Source organism: Mustela lutreola, chromosome 6, assembly GCF_030435805.1.
Source record: "Mustela lutreola isolate mMusLut2 chromosome 6, mMusLut2.pri, whole genome shotgun sequence".
Classification (NCBI taxonomy): domain Eukaryota; kingdom Metazoa; phylum Chordata; class Mammalia; order Carnivora; family Mustelidae; genus Mustela; species Mustela lutreola.
In genome coordinates, this window is record NC_081295.1 from 75,229,506 (window position 1) to 75,249,000 (window position 19,495).

The window sequence follows — 19,495 nt, forward strand, 5'->3', positions numbered from 1 at the left end:
AGGCAATGTTTTATAGTTACTAATGTAATGGTTTAAATGATAATATATAATGATACCGTTAAACTAATATACTTATGATATACATGAAGCATCATGTAAATCAATCCCATCCTTTTATTTTTTGTTTTTTCATTATGAAGTATAATTAAAATAACAGTGGATCAACAGTTACTCAATTATTACTCAATGCTCACCATACAATGTTATTACACTATTACTGATTATATTACTTATGTTGTTCTTTTCATTTCCGTGACTTATTTATCTTATACCTGGAAGTTTGTACCTCTTAATCCCTTTCAACTATTTCACCCACCCTCCCTACTTCCCCTCTGGGAACTACTGATTTGTTCTCTGTATTTAAGAGTCTGTTTCATTTGTTTATTTGTTTCTTAAGATTCCACATATAAGTGGAATCATATGGTATTTGTTTTTCTCTGTCTGACTTACTGCACTTAGCATAATACCCTCTAGGTCTATCCATGTTGTCACAAATGGCAAGATTGCATTACTTTTTATGGCTAAGTAATATTATACATACACGTACACACACACACGCACACACTCTGTATCTCTCTTGCCCTGTATGTGTGTGTGCGTGTGTGTGTGTGTGTGTATGACACAGTCACATCTTTATCCATTCATCTATCAGTGGATACTTGGGCTGCTTCCATATCTTGGCTATTATAAATAGTGCTACAATGTATCTTTTTGACTTAGTGTTTTCATTTTCTTTGAGTAAATACTCAGTAATGGAATTACTGGATCATCTGGTATTTCTACTTTTAATTTCTTTTTTTTTTTTCAAAGATTTTATTTATTTATTAGAGGTGGGGGGAGAGCGAGGAGCACAGGCAGACAGAATGGCAGGCAGAGGCAGAGGGAGAAGCAGGTTCCCTCCCGAGCAAGGAGCCCAATGTGGGACTCGATCCCAGGATGCTGGGATCATGACCTGAGCCGAAGGCAGCTGCTTAACCCACTGAGCCACCCAGGCGTCCCTCTACTTTTAATTTCTTAAGGAAGCTCCATACTGTTTTCTACAGTGGTTGCACCAATTTACATTCCCAACAAGAGTGCACAAGGATTTCCAGCCCTTTTAGAAAGCAATTTGTCAATATGTACCAACAGCCATAGAAATGTTCATTCTTTGATTCAGTAATCTTTCCCTTAGGGATTTATCCTAAGCAAAAAATCCAAAGAGGAAAACTACCATATATCGTAACATATGATTTGTGCAGTATTATTTATAATAGTGAAAATCTGGGAAGACCAATATGCCCAACAACATATTGTAAGTTGGGCCACAGACTTTACCGTTTTTATAGGTCAAAATAGGTCAACCTAAGGTTTAGCAGCTGCATTATGATTTAAATTAATTCTCATGGTTAAACACATCCTTATATAATCAGCCCAGATATTGAAAACCAGAGAGACATATTGCAAAGGATAATAATTTAAGTGACAAAGAAATATACAACTGAATTAACGACATGAAAAGATGCTCTAACCTGTACGTGACCAGAAAAATGCAAACTAAAAGCAAACTAAAATGAGGTATCATTTCCCAGCTATTAGCATGGCAAAAATCAGAAAGTTGGATAATTTTAGTGTTGGTGGAGATGTGAACTGCTAGTAGGAATGTAAGCTGGTATAACCATTGCAGCAAATAAAATCTGTACAGCCCTTCCTTACGACTCAGCAATCGGACAGACATCCATCCTCTCCCAGGAGGTATATACTTTATAGATATCAGAAAGTCACTTGCTGGAGGATGTACTGAACAGCCTCATCGGTGGCAGCAGGAAGCTGGAGGGTAAGCAAAATTTAGTAGAAATGCTCTGGAATTCTAGGCAGTAATTAGAAATAACAAGCCAGAAGTATACACTGTCGTGTGTTTACATGAGAGAAAAAGAAGGGGATATACAGAACAATACCATAAGGTATACTTAAAACAGGTATACTTAAAACTTTGTGTGAGGCACACAAAGGAAGTACACATTTTTCAAGGTCACGTCCAAATACAAGTCTATATACCAAACACAGCAGGATGTGTACGGTCGGGAAAGAAATGGGAGGGAGGAATGAGGATACAAGGAAATTAATGAATAAATAACGAGGAGCCCAGCTCGGCCGGTGATGATATGCTATGAACTAAGATTAGCTCTGTGCTCTACATCAGGGGTCCTACAACGTCCCACGTACAGGTGGATCAACAAGATCACCACATCCACATGATAAATAGGAGTTTACTGAGAACTGGAAGGTAATACAGCAGCATGAAAGAGTTAATTCATGTGGTACTGATCTGCCTTTTAAATATTTCCTTTATATTAATACTAAAAACCAAGAAAAAAGGAAGAGGTGCTGTCATTAGAGTTCTTTCCAGTCATTTCTATGTTCAACTGGATCCTTTTATAGAACCAAAGAGACTCCGGAAATTCCTCCAGACTAGAAAGAAAGTGACCCCCCTACCCTGAGGTGGCCACATGTAAATTACTTTAGGAGGATGAGACAGAGAGCGTTTTCTTAGAGCTCCAGATCTCTAGATTCTATAGGGAGGGAGAATTTACACAGTCCGATGAAAAACCCAATCATAGTACTTTATGACTCTTACGATCTGGTATTCCATCCTTTTAATATGTCAGCTCTACTCTCTGGCCCACACTCCTACCCTTCTCTTGTCACTACAAACAGCTGTCACTGTAGCTACTCCTGCTTTCAGAACAGACCCTTCCTACCCTTTTGTAAGCGCTTCCCATTTCTAGAACCTATTCTCTTCCCGTCTGTGACAGCTTCCAGTCCACGCCTGCACATCAACTGTGCATAATTATTTCTGGTCCCAGTGGATCCCTGTTAGCCACCAAACCATGAGTTTCCATACTGCTCAGCTGCAAAAGAAAAACAGGTGCTTGCTGAACCTTTTAGGATAAAGTGAACATGAATACCTGAATTAGTACAAAAATTACTTTTCCTTTGTCACAGGTGGGTAGGCCAGAAAAATGTCAAACATAGTAACATTATAAATAAAGGAGAGGGAAAAAAGCCTTCCCTCCAGAATCTAAGATTTTGAAACTCTGGAGGTAAGGACCATGATGTCTATCCATCTTTGGACGTCTTGTGCCTTAATATGATACCCAGAATGTATGATCGAACGAAGTTCTCAATACAGGTCAATGAACCCGACAAGTTGGATTACTGGCAACATCGTCACTGACAGAACATCGCACCAGGAATATCATATGAACCTATCAAAGCCACAAGCCATTTTTACAATGGACTCAATACAGACAGCAAAGAACTGTCTGATTCCAAGGACCTAATTCAATTGTCTTTTCACAGCGTAACAGCACAAGGCAGGGTGTCTGGGTGGCTCAGTCAGCCTTTGGCCCAGGTCGCAAACTCAGGGACCTCGGATCCAGTTCCGCATCGGGCTCCCTGCTCGGTAGGTTGTCTGCTTCTCCCTCTGCTCCTCACCCTGCGCTCGCTCTCTCTCTGTCTCACATAATCTTTTTCTTTTTGTAACAGCACAGGGTGAAGGTTCATACTGCTTCCTAGGGTTTTTTTGCGGGGGGGCTGGTGGTTAAGTTTTAAAGATGGCCAGTGCGTGTGTCCGTAAGTGAAGGCCTGCATACCTCACCTAGACAAGCTCTGCAGCACATAGCCCATGAAGCCCTGGAGAGGTTTCCCACCCTAAGGAGAGCTGAGAAGAGACAGCAGCGGCCTTGGGCAAGGACTACTCGGCCTTCAGGCAGGATGGGGCTCCATCTCCAGGGTTTCTGGGGAGGGCCCGTCACTACCTACAAGGACGGAGGACTCTCCCAGTGTCAGTGTCACGTCCAGTGTCAGCCTCCTCAGACCCTTATATCTACACACATTCAGACCCTCCTCTGCTCAGGAGAACCTGGAGCAAATGATGGAATAGTATTTACTGCTGGAGGGGAGACCTGGCCAGATGTTCCTCAGAAACTATAAGAGCAAAGCAGCTGAACCTCCGGCCTGCCCCGCCTCAGGAAAACAAAAACTCTTCAGAGCCTCGTAAGGAAGAACTTTGACAAAACTGACAAGACCCCTAGAGGAGAGAAATGCAGGCCCCTAGCCCCTCCCGTTTCATTTCTCATAAATTGCAGATGTGGGGCTACCTGCCTGGCCCCCCATCCTGCCTCTTCCCTCCCACCCCAGAGGAGGGCCGGGAGTGTCCCCAACACAAGGCTGCCGGCCCATGCATCTGAGATTCTAGACATGTTTCTTTTCTTTTCTTTCTTTTTTTTTCTTTTTCTTAAAAGATTTCATTTATTTATTTGTCAGAGAGAGAAAAAGTTAGAGAGAGCACACACAAGTAGGCAGAGTGTCTGGCAGAGGCAGCAAGAGAAGCAGGCCCCTGCCGAGCAAGGAGCCTGATGGGAAACTCGATTCCAGATCCCAGGACCCCGGGATCATGACCCAGCCTAAGGCAGCGGCCCAACCAACTGAGCCACCCACGTGTCCCTAGACAGAAGTTTCTTGAAAGTAGACTCCTCTCTCCCCAGTACTGGGGCTAAACGCAGTGGGCATTCAGGAGACTGTCCAGGGCCCACAGGGGCGCGAAGGCTGGATGTGAAGCAATCCTTTGCCGCGTGGTCTGTGAAGTCTTGTCGGTGTTACAGCTGCTGCAGGAATGCATTCTTAGAGAACCTGAGGTTTGAGGCCAGACCCTAAGGAAAGCTTAGACGTGGGGAGTGGAGCGAAGGGCGGCTCCGGGGAGTGGGGTGTAGAAGCGGGGAGCACACGTGGAGAGAAGCTACAGGAAGATCATGCTGACCGCGTCACACGCCGCTGCACTGAGGAGGAGAAAGGAACACCTGCAAATGGATCCCCGGAAGGCCACACAGTTCCGGCCGCGAAAAGGGGAAAGATTGCAAGACAGGTGATGTTAACCCTCTCGGTAAAGCAGGGAGAAGGCCTTTGGCTAAAGTGAAACGGGCCACAGACAGGCTTGGGAGCTTAAGGGATTGTGAAATTTGGATGAATTACTAAGGTTTCAACGACACATGACGACTGCACGCAGCAGGAGGGGTTCCCGGCAGGGGGAGGGGGGCTGAGTGACGGGCCAGGTGTGGAGGAAGCAAACCGCATGCCGCCAGAGCGACCTGGGGGGTGTCAGGCATGCGCGCAGGGCAGCGGCAGGTGAGGAGGCCTGAGACGCTGCAGCGAGGAGAGTGGCCTGACGTCTTCCTGCCCTACTGCTACTCTATTACCGCAAATGTGGTGCCCCGGCATTCAAAATAAACCCAGATTTAGTAGGTTCCAAGTCTGACATGGGTCTCAGTGGGCTAAAATCAGTGTCTGGAGGTCCCAGGGAAAAGACTAATGTCCTTGCCTCCTCCAACTCCTACAAGTAGGCTGCTTTTGCTGGCTCAAGGTCCCTTTCTCCACCTGCCCAGCAACACCCAGCAGAGTCCTCCCACGTGCCACTTCTCTAGCTCTTCCTCCCCTTCTGCTGCTCTTTCACTTTTAAGGACCTTTGGGTTTATACCGGGCACCCTGGATAATCCAGGATGCGCCCTTAAATTCAATTGATTAAGGAACCTTAATTCCATCTGTAACTTTAATGCGACTTTGCTGTGTAACCTAACAGGTTTTGGAAATTAGGACACATACCTGTCTACCACAGGTGGAGAACAGGTTTACAAGAAAAGATAAGGGCACCTTTATCAGTTAGTGAAGCATCTGTCTTCGGCTCCGGTCATGATCCCTGGGTCCTGGGATGGAGCCCCACATTGAGCTCCCTGCTCAGCAGAAAGCCTGGTTCCCCCTCTCCCACCCCACCCCCCACCGCTTGTGTTCCCTCTCTCACTGTGTCTCTCTTCTGTCACAGCAAGAATAAATAAACTCTTCAAAAATTAAAAAAAAAATTAAAATATAGGAAAAGATAAGAGGCTCAAATTCAAAGAGGGAATTTTCGGGGATTCAAGTAGTGATCTGAGCTGTGAGTGTGCTGGAGAATGGGCAGGGGATGTTAAGGAATGCAGCACTGGCTAGATGTTCTGGTTCTGAGGAAAAAAACACGCAAGAATAAGGCAATACCAATGTCATTCAAACCTGAGCATCTGTCACAGACCACTGGAGATGGGGTGAAGTCAGGACAACAGATATTGTTCCCTACTGTCTTTGAGAACAGAGACTAAAGACAACTGTGAATTCCCTGGATCTTGATTCCATATCTCTGTATAGATACAGGAAAGACAGAAAAGACAGTATGTAGCTTTTTTCCTGCTATCAATTATCTGAATAAGCAGAAACAGAATGAGAAAGTATCAGGGCCACTTCTGTACTCGCCTTACACTTAATCGGTGTGTGGGTGTTCTCTCCTCTTACTCTTCTTGAACAATCCATTCTCCCCCTTCCTTCCGTCTCTATTATAAGACCATCTAAATGGGGTACATGAGCTGACAGCATAGGACCCTCAAGAACTTGTCTAAAGAGGGAGGACAGTTTTCCATGGCATCCAAATGAGATGAATTTGTAGAGGCAAAAACTGTCTCTTGTCTCTCCAGATCCTTCTATGAAAGGGGCACCCTGACTGAAAAGCAGAAGAATCTACTTCCAATGACTGGCATATCCCTATCCTAGGAACTGATGAATTTGGCTGTGACAGTTTGATGATATTAACCATAAAATCAAGTCATATGCCATCTCCCTTATGTCACTAAACATTTTTCTTTTTTTTTTTTTTTAAGATTTTATTTATTTGTCAGAGAGAGAGAGAGAGAGCGAGAGCGAGCACAGGCAGACAGAGTGGAAGGCAGAGGCAGAGGGAGAAGCAGGCTCCCCGCGGAGCAAGGAGCCCGATGTGGGACTCGATCCCAGGACGCTGGGATCATGACCTGAGCCGAAGGCAGCTGCTTAACCAACTGAGCCACCCAGGCGTCCCACTAAACATTTTTCTGATCACAGTTTGGTTTGGGGGTCAAAATGAGCTGAGTTCAAATAGCAAACCTGATAAATTCTCACAGCTGTGCAACATTAACCAAGTTATTTGAAATCTTTGTGCCTCTGCTTCCTTGTCTATAAGAGCATTCTCATAATGTTGTTCAAAAGATTAAATGAGATGACAAGCACAGTGTTTCCCTCAGAGCCTGGCACAGAGTAAGTGCTTAACAAAGGCTAGTATTAATAATAATGCAGTCAATGCAACTTAATAGGAATCTGAACAGGGTAGGGTATGAAAAGAATTCTAAACCTTAAGCCAAAAGATTTCATTCCCAAACACGGGAGTGGCAGAACATTAATAGATGATTATGAATTGTTTAAAAGAGAAAAACCCAATTTAATCACTTGGATTCAATGCTAAAGAAGCCTTCAATGAATTAAACAGCCATTATATTAAAAAAAAATTAAAAACATAACACTAGTTAGAAAACTAAAAGTAGGAGTGAGCTTCCCTTAACACAAAGAACTTTTAGTTATTCTTTGATATGCATTAAAAATATGCTCCTGAGGGGTGCCTGGGTGCTCAGTGGGTTAAACCTCTGTCTTCAGGGCATGATCCCAGGGTCCTGGGATCGAGCCCCACATCCTGCTCTCTGCTCAGCAGGGAGCCTGCTTCCTCCTCTCTCTCTCTGCCTCTCTGCCTATTTGTGATCTCTGCCTGTCAAATAAATAAATAAAATCTTAAAAAAAAAAAAAAAGCTCCTGAAAAATCAATAGAACCCTAAAAGCTGTATATTAAAAGTAATTTGCCTGTGAGAAGGGAAGCTGAACGACCTTGAGAAATCACTTCCTGGTCTGTACTGTCCTGTTCCTTGCTAAACACAGCACCAGTGAGGCCCCACCCCCACCTCAACTTTCTAGAAGAAAGATTCGAGGGTCTGCAGCAGCAGAAATACCCCCAGGCATTGCAGGACCTCCATCCCATTCTTCTTTTGTCAAGTTGTTCTGTGGGAGACACAGGCCTAAGAGCAATTCCAGCAAAGCTCTAAGGCTTCTGGACGTAACATCTCCCACTCTGCTCAACTCTTAACACAGAGGCTAACCTAAGATGATACAGGACTAAACCACAAGAATTTAAGGTCATAAAAATAAACTTTGTCATGGAGATAAAAGCAGCAACACTGCAAAGACAACAGAGACCGGCAGGTTGGAACTCCCAAGGCTGAAGAGGGAATCTCTGCCACTCTTTGGCACTTCGAGACGAGACAACGCCCACACCTGCCTCGAATGTGTACCCACCTGTTCACCAACGGTCTCTTTAGAAATCAAGCAAAGCTTTCCAAGGTATACCTGAGGCAACAGAGAGGAGCTCTTATATCAGACACTGAAAGCAAATATTAAAACACCAATATAAATACAAGAATTCCTACTACCATGGTTTATACTCAACTGTGTTTTGGAATCCCTAGTCAAAGGAAAAGATAAAAGAGTTTTAAAAGAGAGATAAAAGAGATCACATTTTGATTATTCACAGATGAATTGTCTACCTAAAGAACCAACATCTTAAAATATCCAGAAAATCATGAAATTGTTCAGTAAGGTGCCTAGATATGAGTCTTTTATATTTGTTATAGAAATGTATTACAAAGGGGCGCCTGGGTGGCTCAGTGGGTTAAGCCTCTGCCTTCGGCTCAGGTCATGATCTCAGGGTCCTGGGATCGAGTCCCACATCGGGCTCTCTGCTCAGCAGGGAGCCTGTTTCCCTCTCTCTCTCTGCCTGCCTCTCTGCCTACTTGTGATTTCTCTCTGTCAAATAAATAAATAAAATCTTTAAAAAAAAAAAAAGAAATGTATTACAAAGAGTACCAGGCATAATAGTAAGAAACAAGAAAATGCCTAGGAATAAATAGAATGAGACAATGACAAGATATATATGTATATATGTAAAGAAATTTTAAAAGGTTTAGTAAAGTTGATGTAAATGGAAGCTTGAATAAAGGGAGGTATATATAATGTTCCTAAATTGGAAACCTCATTCTTGTAAATATTTCACTTTCTCTTCAAATTAATGTTTAAGATAAATGCAATTCAAATAAAAAGAATTTTTTTGGAGAAGGCAAACATGTCAAATTGATCATCATATTTCTTTGGAAGCATAAATAGATCATAAGAGTATCCAAAATTATTTTTAAAAGAAAAATGACAGTAGGAATCCTGTACTGATGTTAAAACGAATGATTATAAAGCCATAGCAATTAAAAAATGAAGTATAAAAAATCAGGTCTATATTGAAGGAATTTAATGGAATACAAAAATGCTTTTATAAACTAGTGAGAAAAGGCTAGCCTTTCCCATAAATGTCATGTAACTTCATCTTTGAGGGGGAGGTTTTGGCATCAGACAGACTGAATGACAGTACTGGTCTGCCCCAGCTCACTGTATAATTAAGTAACTTTACTTAATCAAAGACAGTTTCCCAGCATGTAAAATGGGAACACAGGTGTGTCTGGCTGGTTCAGTCAACAGAGCATAAGACTCTTGATCTCAGGGTCCTGAGTTCAAGCCCCACATGTTGGGCGTGGAGCCTACCTAAATAAAAAAAAAATTATAAGTAGATAAATGGGGATACCAACTGGACTCCCACCGAGTCACTGTAAGGATTGCATAAGGCAATTTGATTAAGGTAGAGCACTGCACAATGTGTGCAACAAGGACTCAGGAAACCTTAAGGATTACTATTAAATGAGGTTGGGTGAACACTGGTTAAGATCTGGAGAAAAATCCAGACCACTCTTCAATCAATGCAGACAGATTAAAGATTTAATAGTTAAAAATATGAAGTAAGAAATGTTCTTGAAGAAAAATATAGGATTCGTATTTGCTTAAAGAAATATGTTCTCTATCGGCGATACACACTTCTGAAATTACTGGCCTCACTCTGTCAAGAGCGCAATGAAAATATTAAATATTATTATTAGGTATCCTAAGGGTAACTTCTGGAACACCTGAATCATAAGCTGTTACAAGAAAAATTTTTAAAAGGTATGCCATGAGGAATCTTCACCTCTTGAGGATGGAGAGGGCAGGGGTGTGAGGAAGAAAGAGTACACTAAATATGAACTCCATGTTTTCTCCTCTGTTGACACAAAGGGAAATGCCATGCAGATGTTGTTTTCCTTCCTTTAAGCATGCCACATGACCAACGTGAGTGGAGTCACAGTCACGCTGATGTACAATCTAGAATGCAAGAAGGGTGGGGGAGTTGTTTATGGTGAAAATCTTTACCTCAGAGCCTAGTAGTGCCCCCAGCAGGAAGCTGGCCCTCAAGTACTTGTAGAATGGGTCAACTAACCTCTCGCTCGGTATGGAAGCAAACAGAGTACTTCAGTTATTGAGTCAGCTTCTGACACACCAGCCATAAAACCCGTCAGTGTGTTGTCTGTAACTACATATGTGACTAGGTCAAGCCCAAGGAGAAATTTCAACCTTATCGTCATTCACATTCTAGTTCAGGGGAAATGGAAACTCCATGTATAACCAAGTTTTTGTCTTTACTAAGAAACCAGAAGACCTAAACTTTTATTCAACTTTTGGCTTCTTTTTCCCTGAGAGCTTACGTGGGGGAAGCAGAACAATGTAAAGTGGCATTGTTAGGACTTTTGTGCCAGAGCTGGGCTCAAATCCCTGCTTTATACCGATCCACAGCGGGACCTCTGGTTAAGTTACTCAGCTTCCAGATTTTCTCGTCTATTTAATAGGCTCCTACCACCTGCATTAGATCATAATTACTAGTAAATTAAATAATGAAATAAAGCATTTAACCTACAGGAGTCACTCATCTAAAATAGGCTCTTTCGGGGCGCCTGGGTGGCTCAGTGGGTTAAAGCCTCTGCCTTCGGCTCAGGTCACGATCCCAGGGTCCTGGGATCGAGCCCCGCATTGGGCTCTTTGCTCAGCAGGGAGCCTGCTTCCTCCCCTCTCTCTCTGTCTGCCTCTCTGCCTACTTGTAATCTCTGTCTGTCAAATAAAATAAATAAAATCTTAAAAAATAAAATAAAATAGGCTCTTTCATCTGAAAACTCAAGGTAGTTTTTTTTAAATAAATGGATCAAAAACTTAGTTGGGTAAATTTAAAATTTAGAAGAGAGTAAGAACTATAAAGACCAATTCTGTACAAATACAAACTATAAATGGTCATGAAAAATACCGCTGAACAAGAGAAGAAAATACAAAATCACCCATGTTACTCCATTCGGAAAGAATCCATGTTTACATTCTGGTGACCGTCATGCCAGCAGTTCTCCATCTCCCTTTTTGTAGGTATACAGAAGAGTTATTTTTTCAACAAAAATGGAATAATTATCTATATACTATTGCCAACCTGCTTTCCTACCATAACAGTATTTTGTGAAAATTTCCCAGTGTTTTTCTTTTTTTCTCAAAGATTTTACTTATTTATTTGACAGAGATCGCAAGTAGACAGAGAGGCAGGCAGAAAGAGAAAGGGGGAAGCAGGCTCCCCGAAATCATGACCTGAGCCAAAGGCAGAGGCTTTAACCCACTGAGCCACCTAGGTGCCCCTCCCACAGTGTTTTTCTACATCATTTAAAAATAGCACACAGTCTTCCATCTTATGTCATTTATGTTATTTTTATTTTCCCACTATTTAAAACAATGCAATGAAGAAGATGTGGTATATTTATATAACAGAATATTATTGGGCCATAAAAAAGGAAATCTTGCTATTTGCAACAACACGGATGGAACTAGAGAGTATAATGCTAAATGGAATAAATCAGACAGAGAAAGACAAATGCCATGATTTCACTCATATGCGGAATTTAAGAAACAAAACAAGTGAGCAAAGGGGGAAAAACAGACAGTAGAGGACTGGGGGGGTGAGTTAAATAGGGGATGCTGATGAAAGAGTGCACTTGTGTTGAGCACCGGCTAATGTATGGAACTGTTCAACTACTTTACTGTACACCTGAAACTAATGAACGCTTCATGTTAACTGGTATCAAAATAAAAACTTAGGGATAAACAAACAAATAAACGTAGGAACAAAATAAATAATAAACAATGAAATGATAGTCACTGTATTTAAATCTTCTGGTATGCTCATGACTGGTTTCTTAGGGTGAATTTCTACAAAAGTACTGTTGGGTCAAAAGGTATGGAAAAGGTAAGTAGGTCTCTTGATAATAATGGCTACTGCCTTCTAGAAAGATCCCACTATCAACGTATTGGAGCGTTTTTTCCTTTGTCCTTTCCTCAGGTCATTCCTAATTTAATGTCTCAAAACCGCTTAAGCTGAAAAATCACTAACAATATTTATGTGATCTCTGGTCCTTGTTTAAGCCCAAATTCAATCTGGGTCTTACTCGTACAACGAGATTTTTCCCAATACAAATGTGATATGACAGATTCATTAGGGAACAGTATTTGGACTAAACAGATCAATTATAATAGGACTAGATTCAGATCTAGCTCTAAGACAACAGGTTTTAAAACACAGCTGTTTGGTTCAGAGACTGTACTTTTTGCTTCAACAATGACAAGAATGCATTACAATGTACTCCATTTATGGGAGCGCTGGCATTGGAAAAGGAAGAGGAAGGAATGTCCCTTGATCACTGTCAAGTTACCAGGGGCTGGAGGACTGGGGGGTAGATGTTGGCTAAAGAGTCCAAACTTCAGGGTGCCTGGGCACCCGGGTGGCTCAGTGGGTTAAAGCCTCTGCCTTCTGCTCAGGTCATGATCCCAGGATCCTGGGATCAAGCCCTGCATCCAGTTCTCTGCTCAGCAGGGAGCCTGCTTCCCCTTCTCTCTCTCTGCCTGCTCTGCCTGCTTGTGATTTCTCTGTCAAATAAATAAATAAATCTTAAAAAAAAAAAAGAGTCCAAACTTCCAGTTCTAAGATGAGGAAGTTTTGAGGACCTAACGTACAGCATGGTGGTCACAGTTAATAATACTATATTAAATACCTGAAAGTTGCTAAGAAGTAGATCTTAAATGTTCTCACTACAAAAAAGAAATGGTAATTATGTGCCTGATGGAGGTGTTAGCTAAAGCTATGGCAGTAATCATTTTTCAATATATACATGTATCAACATGCAGTCTACCTTAAACTTAGACAATGTTATCGCAGTTATAGCTCAATAAAGCTAAAAAAAAAAAAAGAGGACAGCTTTTTGTATTCATGCTTTTTAAATTTTTAAAAATTTTAATATTCATGCTCTTAACCATATTTGCAATGGTTATGTATTTTTAATTTTATGTTTAATTAGTTACAATGCTCATCACCAATTTTTTCATAAAATAACTTTTTCATTTTTGAGGATTAGATTTTTGATGGGTGTCTCGGGAAAAAATGTCTCTCCCACTCAGTAACTTTGTTTAGGAAAGGTATGACATAAATGGGATATTTCCTGAGACTAACTATGTGGGAGAATATCCTGTTTCTTTGACCTTGAGAAACAACTTTTACTCCACAACTCTGAAGATTTCATTCTTTTGGTGTTCATCGCTGTAAAGTCTGTGCCTGACTCTCTTCTTTGTTCTTCTGTACCTTAAATTTTTAAAAAGTTTTTATTTATTTATTTGACAGAGAGAGAGAGAGAAAGCAACAGAGGCAGAGGGAGAAGCAGACTCCCCACTGAGTAGAGAGTCAGATGTGGAACTCAATCCGGGGACCCTGGGATCATGACCTGAGCTGAAGGTAGATACTTAACTGACTGAGCCACCCAGGTGCCCCTGTACCTACCATTCTTTTTAAAAAGATTGTTTTTACCATTTATCCATAACCTATAAACATTTGCTATAGCTTCTCTACATGCTGAGTCTTCCCCCCTCATTCTGCCCAAATATGGTAAGCTCTTTTGATTTCCAAAGTCAGGTATGAAAGCATTCTTCTTATGCTGTGTTTAATTACTACATCTCTTCACCAAGAACACCTTTGATTCTCAGACCCCTCACTCATGCCTCCCATATCTGTCATCTTCTCTCTTATCACTTGCATTCCTTCCTTAACCCTGTGCATTCCGGGGGTACCTGTCAGGTCTGTCTTGTGCACCACCTAGGTTTTCACAGCATGAAACATTAAACATTAATCGGAGTTCCTTGATGGCCCCAAGAAGCACAGGTCCCATTATTTCCATCCTAATAATACCACTTTATTTTATACCCAAATCCCTCAAGTCTCTATATTCTGCCTGATTTAAAAAACATTAATTTGGGGTGACTCAGTCAGTTGAGCACCTGACTCTTCATTTCAGCTCAGGTCACAATCTCAGGGTCATGGAACTGAGCCCACATTCGGTTCAGAGGTCAGGGGCGAGTCTGCTTAAGATTCTTCCATTGCCCTTCTCCCCACCCCCCCATCACTGGCACGTGTTCTCTCTCAAATAAGTAAATCTTAAGGCAAACAAACAAAAAACCCACACCCCACAGTAATTTGGTTCTTGATATCCTCTTTCCACATTAAAGTCCATTTTAATCCTGTATTCTGTGATTCTGTGAGCTCTAAAGCACCAGAATGACCACTACCTGTGAGGAGAAGGCATTGTGATTCTATGTTGTGGTTTGACCTACTTTTATGTTTGGCGATTCATTTATGATAATAACTTAACTTTGGCTTTCTGAACTTCTTAAGTGAAAAAGAGAAATGACAGATAAGAAATCTTCACACGTGTGGAAGTGTGGTTAAAACAACTCTATGAAAAAGTAAGTATCCATGTAAGGAAAAGTGTCATGGTTGCATTGTGGAAAATAATTCATCGACTGGTAACTTTCATGTTGCGGCAAAACCCCAAAATATTTAAAAAGGACAAGTAGAGAACTTCATTTATTATTTTATTCTTATTAAGTTTCTTTTGAATTTAGGAGGAAAAGCCATGATTTGAAATGATTATAATAGAGACATACAGATTCATTATTGAAAGCTAAATTCATTCTCTATCCTACAGAGGTTTTCTCTCTAAATAAATCTTTGATTGTGATAATCACAAAACTGGCTACACTCTTACTTAAGTGTTTTCTGCTTGAGAAAATAACCTCCCAATTCTCTTAAAATGTCTACTTCACTATCAGGATTTTTAGTATTAATCTTTTATGCTAAAACACTACAAAATCATAATAATATATTTTATTCCAATTTAGGCTTGTCTCCCTCGTTTATAAAATTTCTCCATCTTTTTCAAATCTTGTACCTGCATACCTGTGTTTCAGTTAAAGAACTTTCCTACGAGACATTACCCATTTTGTAAAATTCCCCTTCCCATCTCCACTTCGACAAAAGGAAGGATGTGTGTTATTCTAAATTAAGGAATAATTTATTCTTTTATTGTGAAAGAATTTTTGATATAATTCATGCTGTTAAATATATTTGGACACTGTAATATTGATGAGACAAAAGATACATATGTACACATTCCAACATAACTGTGTCAATTTAATAACTTAATAGCTAATTTTGAAAAATATACTGAGATACACTATTACCAAACAATTCCTTAAGAGTTCACATAAATAAACACAAGTTTAAAAGACTCCTATGTATCAGTAACAGTGCAAGCATGGAAGAGTTGCCTTCACATATTCTAGAAATTTTTGTGGGTGGGGGGAAAGTCTGGAGATGTTTACTGTGTGCCAGGTGCTACATTAGGTGTTGGATCTAGATTTATCTGATGCCATCTGCCTCCTTGTAATTACTTCACTTCCATTCTCCCGCTCCATTCTCTCAGAAACAAAACATTTTTAGCATCTGCACCATTTTGTTACAATGGGGCAAGTAAAGTGATTCGATCTTTCTGTAACATCTTTTATAGATATCTAACCATTGTGTTTGTCTAAATCTTAAGAGATAGCAATGAACTGCTACCAGAGGCCTACAAGAGGTACAGATAAATCTAATTCAACAAGTAAAAATGTTATTTTGTTCCTTAGATTAGGTAGATGTTGGTGATACGGAAAGAGATACCCACAGAAAGTTACTATGTTCCCCCTTATTGATTATGGAACTTGACATGTGTTAAATGTTCTTTTTGCAAGCCCCTTGGGTTTACTCTGTTATTCATTTTTCTGTATTTTTTGATTAACATTAAAAATAATGGTAGGGTGCCTGGGTGGCTCAGTGGTTTAAGCCGCTGCCTTCGGCTCAGGTCATGATCCCAGAGTCCTGGGATCGAGTCCCACATCGGGTTCTCTGCTCAGCAGGGAGCCTGCTTCCTCCTCTCTCTCTCTGCCTGCCTCTCTGCCTACATGTAATCTCTCTGTCAAATAAATAAATAAATAATCTTAAAAAAAAAAATAATGGTAAATATTTAATATATTAAAAAAATGAAGAAAGCAAAACTCCCTTGCAATTTCTGTACTCTGAGAAAATGGTTATCAACATATTGTCACAGGTTCTTCTAGTCTGTTTTTCTATATTCATTATCATTTGTCATCCATTAACTTTTTGTTTTTGACTCTGTACAGGTCCCTGTTTCTTCTCTTACATGTGTGGATTTATGTCATATCTTTAAGTAGCAATTTCTAGGCCTCTCACCTGAAATGTAGGTCCCTTTAGACAAATCCACTTGGTACCTCAAAAACATCTCCAAACACAAACACACTGAACTCTTTTTTCCTTCTTGAGTTTTCCAGTTTATCAATTCTTAACTCTGTTCATTTTGTCCCTCACACCCTAGAATGGTCATCAAATACTGCTGAATTTTATGAGGAAAATCTCTTCGTCAGGTGCCTTTCTCCTCTTCCCCACTCTCCAACCAGCATTACCTGACTTCAAGCTGATTTCTACCCAATGTCCTCAGATTTATCATCGTAAAACACAGAGTTAATGCAATTCCCCCAAAGCGCCCCACTGACTCCAGGAAAGTCCAAATCCTTAACATGGCTGATGAGAACCTCCCATTTTAGTGTCTCTTCTCAGACTAGAGCCACCAAAAGCACTAGAAATGGGATTACTCTTGATTTGAGGCCTACTGCCCCATCTAGTGGTATGGAACAACACCCAGGATGGGACTCAGGGGACTACACCAGGTCAGATCAACCAAGCCTGTCCACAGGGGTCCAAAACAATTATCATTGCCATTCTTGAGAGATGAAAATCTATGATGGCATCTCTACTTACCATGACCAAAGGAAATCAGACTAATTCTGACCTATATCCTTCCAGAATTTTCATGAAACTCAAGCTTACTGAAACAGTATTCATTCACCTATGTATTAATTCATGCCCTTGATGCACATTTAAAGAACACCCGTAACTCAAATAGTACTCCAAGCTAATGATACAGATCCATGTGATGACAGCCCCAAAATAGGAAAGCAGATAAATAAATCCATAATGACAACACAGAAGGAGAGCCTAAGCTAGCCACGGGCAGGGTGGGCGTCCTGTAAGAAATGATGACTGAGCTGATTTTGAAGTCAAGTTAGACTTGGATAGGTAAAGGCCAGAGTGAAGGGTGTTGTTTCGGTTTCAAAGCATTACACACGCAACAGAGGGCTGCACATGAAAAAACTATCCTAACACAGCATCTACAGTAAGCACAGCATCCTGACTAAAAGAAACCTTGGTCAACAGGACCCTACCAGCGTCTTCCAGGGAAATCCTACAGAGCAAATGTCTCTACTTCAAAATACTCACTAAGCAACAGCATATACCATAAGGGTGAAAAAAAGGTAGTATTTTAAGCTGCACAACTCTTCAAAACCACACGTTTCCAAAACTCCAATGTGCACAACTCATATGTAAAAGAAGATGAGAAACGGGATTTTCCTTAATCCTCTTCCTCTTTTTGCAAAGAAGGGATAATACTCAACACTTGAAATTTCAAGGGAAGTCTATTAACAACACTCACACAGAAGTTTTTTCAGTAGGTGACAGTTACAGCTTTTTATAAAATTCTAAGTGGCTTGAGACTGAAAGCAACGGCTAAGCTCTGTACTACATGATATAATTACATTGTCATGCATACATGATATAACCCCAAATGGACCACTACAAACCACACACCCGCCACAGCAGATACCTCACCTGCCTTCTGCTGGAGCAGTGCCTGCAAAGTCACCCTGATCAGCCCCCCAGAGGCAGCCCATTTTATCTCTGATAAGCACTGCTCAAAAGTTCTATTAAACATGGAGACACGATCTGTCTTCCAGGAACTCTGGCTGGCATTAGCTATGACCAAATGTGGGACCCCCAGGAGAATCTGCTACAAAAGCCCATATCACATACTGTCCTGCAGTCTGTTCTCAGAGACCCCATCTTGTCTCTTAGCCTAGCAATCTTAGTACACAGTACCCAGCGTGCCACAGCAAGGTCTGACTCCCACTTCCTGTTCCTTGCACTCTCCTCTGCACACACCCCAGCCCTGCATGTGATAGGAGCAGTCGGTGTGACATGGGTCCCTGAAGAGCAGGGCTATTGCCTCCACCATGCTAGCTACGCCACTTCTGTTAATATGGTTTCCAGCACAGGGAATATTCTGAGAAACTATAATATTGCACACTTATTTCAAAATTTCCCTTAACTGGGGTGCCTGGCTGGCTCAGTTGGTGGAGCATGTGACTCCTAATCTTGGGGCTGAGAGTCCCACACTGGGTCTAGAAATTCCTTAAAAAAAAAAAAAAAAAATCAATCCCTTAACTAAAACTCCCAAGTCGTGGTATTTTTTTTTTTTTTTTTTTTTAACTGATGGCCGTTAGGACTTGTCTCTGCCATTTACTATTGCCCAGCTGATGCCAAACAGTTCAGACATTTCTAGCAACATATTTACAGAGAAGTCTATATACATCAAGAAAAATATTTCTCAAACAGGGAAGGTGACTGGATAGATATTTATTAGCACACACTAGGTGCTGGATCCTGGAAACACAAAGTCTAATGAAACACGCCGAACTATGTCCCTCTTATCCCTCTATACAAGACTATGTATGTAAAACAAAGGTATGTGGTATATCATAGCTCTCAATAAGCTGCTGCTATTATTATAATGATGAGCAGTTATAAAATTAACAGTCTTTTAAGAATTATTAGTTGTTTTTGTTTTGGGAATTTTTTTTAGAGAGAGAGAGAGAAGGGAGGCGGGAACAAAAGGAGTGAGTGGGAGAGAGAATCTGAAGCAGCCTCCAAGCCCTACACAGCCCAATGTGGACTTGATCTCACAACCCTAAGATCATGACCTGGGCCGAAATCAAGAGTCACACACTTGACGGACTGAGGCGCCTCTATGATAGACTTTTAAAACAAAAATACATCACTGCCACCAATACTCACCAGTACTATAATATCTCTTTAGTTCTGTACGCCTGATCTCCTTTAACTGATTATTTTTTCTCTTTTTTTTTTCATCAGTAATATATTCCTCTTCTACAGTAATGTTGGCCTTGTCTTGTTCTAAAATGACTGCTTTAGCATCCTCTTTTCCAGTATGGGTCCTCGTAGCAACGGCGGAGGCTGTCTCTGCATTTTGTTTGGCTTGTTTTTTCTTTTTCAATCTAGGAAGGAGGGGGAGAAAAAAAGGAAAAACATTGGAGAAATGCTTTTCTAGGAGGAATTACATTAGTTTCATGCTGT

At 40.9% G+C, this 19,495-nt stretch overlaps 1 protein-coding gene across 10 annotated transcripts in view; it reads right to left on the reverse strand.

Annotated features, from left to right (window-relative positions):
• NCOA7 (nuclear receptor coactivator 7) overlaps positions 1-19,495 on the reverse strand; it is a 160,344-nt gene that overhangs the window by 62,188 nt on the left and 78,661 nt on the right. For all 10 annotated transcript variants that reach the window (XM_059177639.1, XM_059177641.1, XM_059177644.1 and 7 more), the window contains one exon: positions 19,196-19,416. In XM_059177639.1, the coding sequence (XP_059033622.1) occupies positions 19,196-19,416 (221 nt within the window). The remainder of the gene's footprint in view (positions 1-19,195; positions 19,417-19,495) is intronic.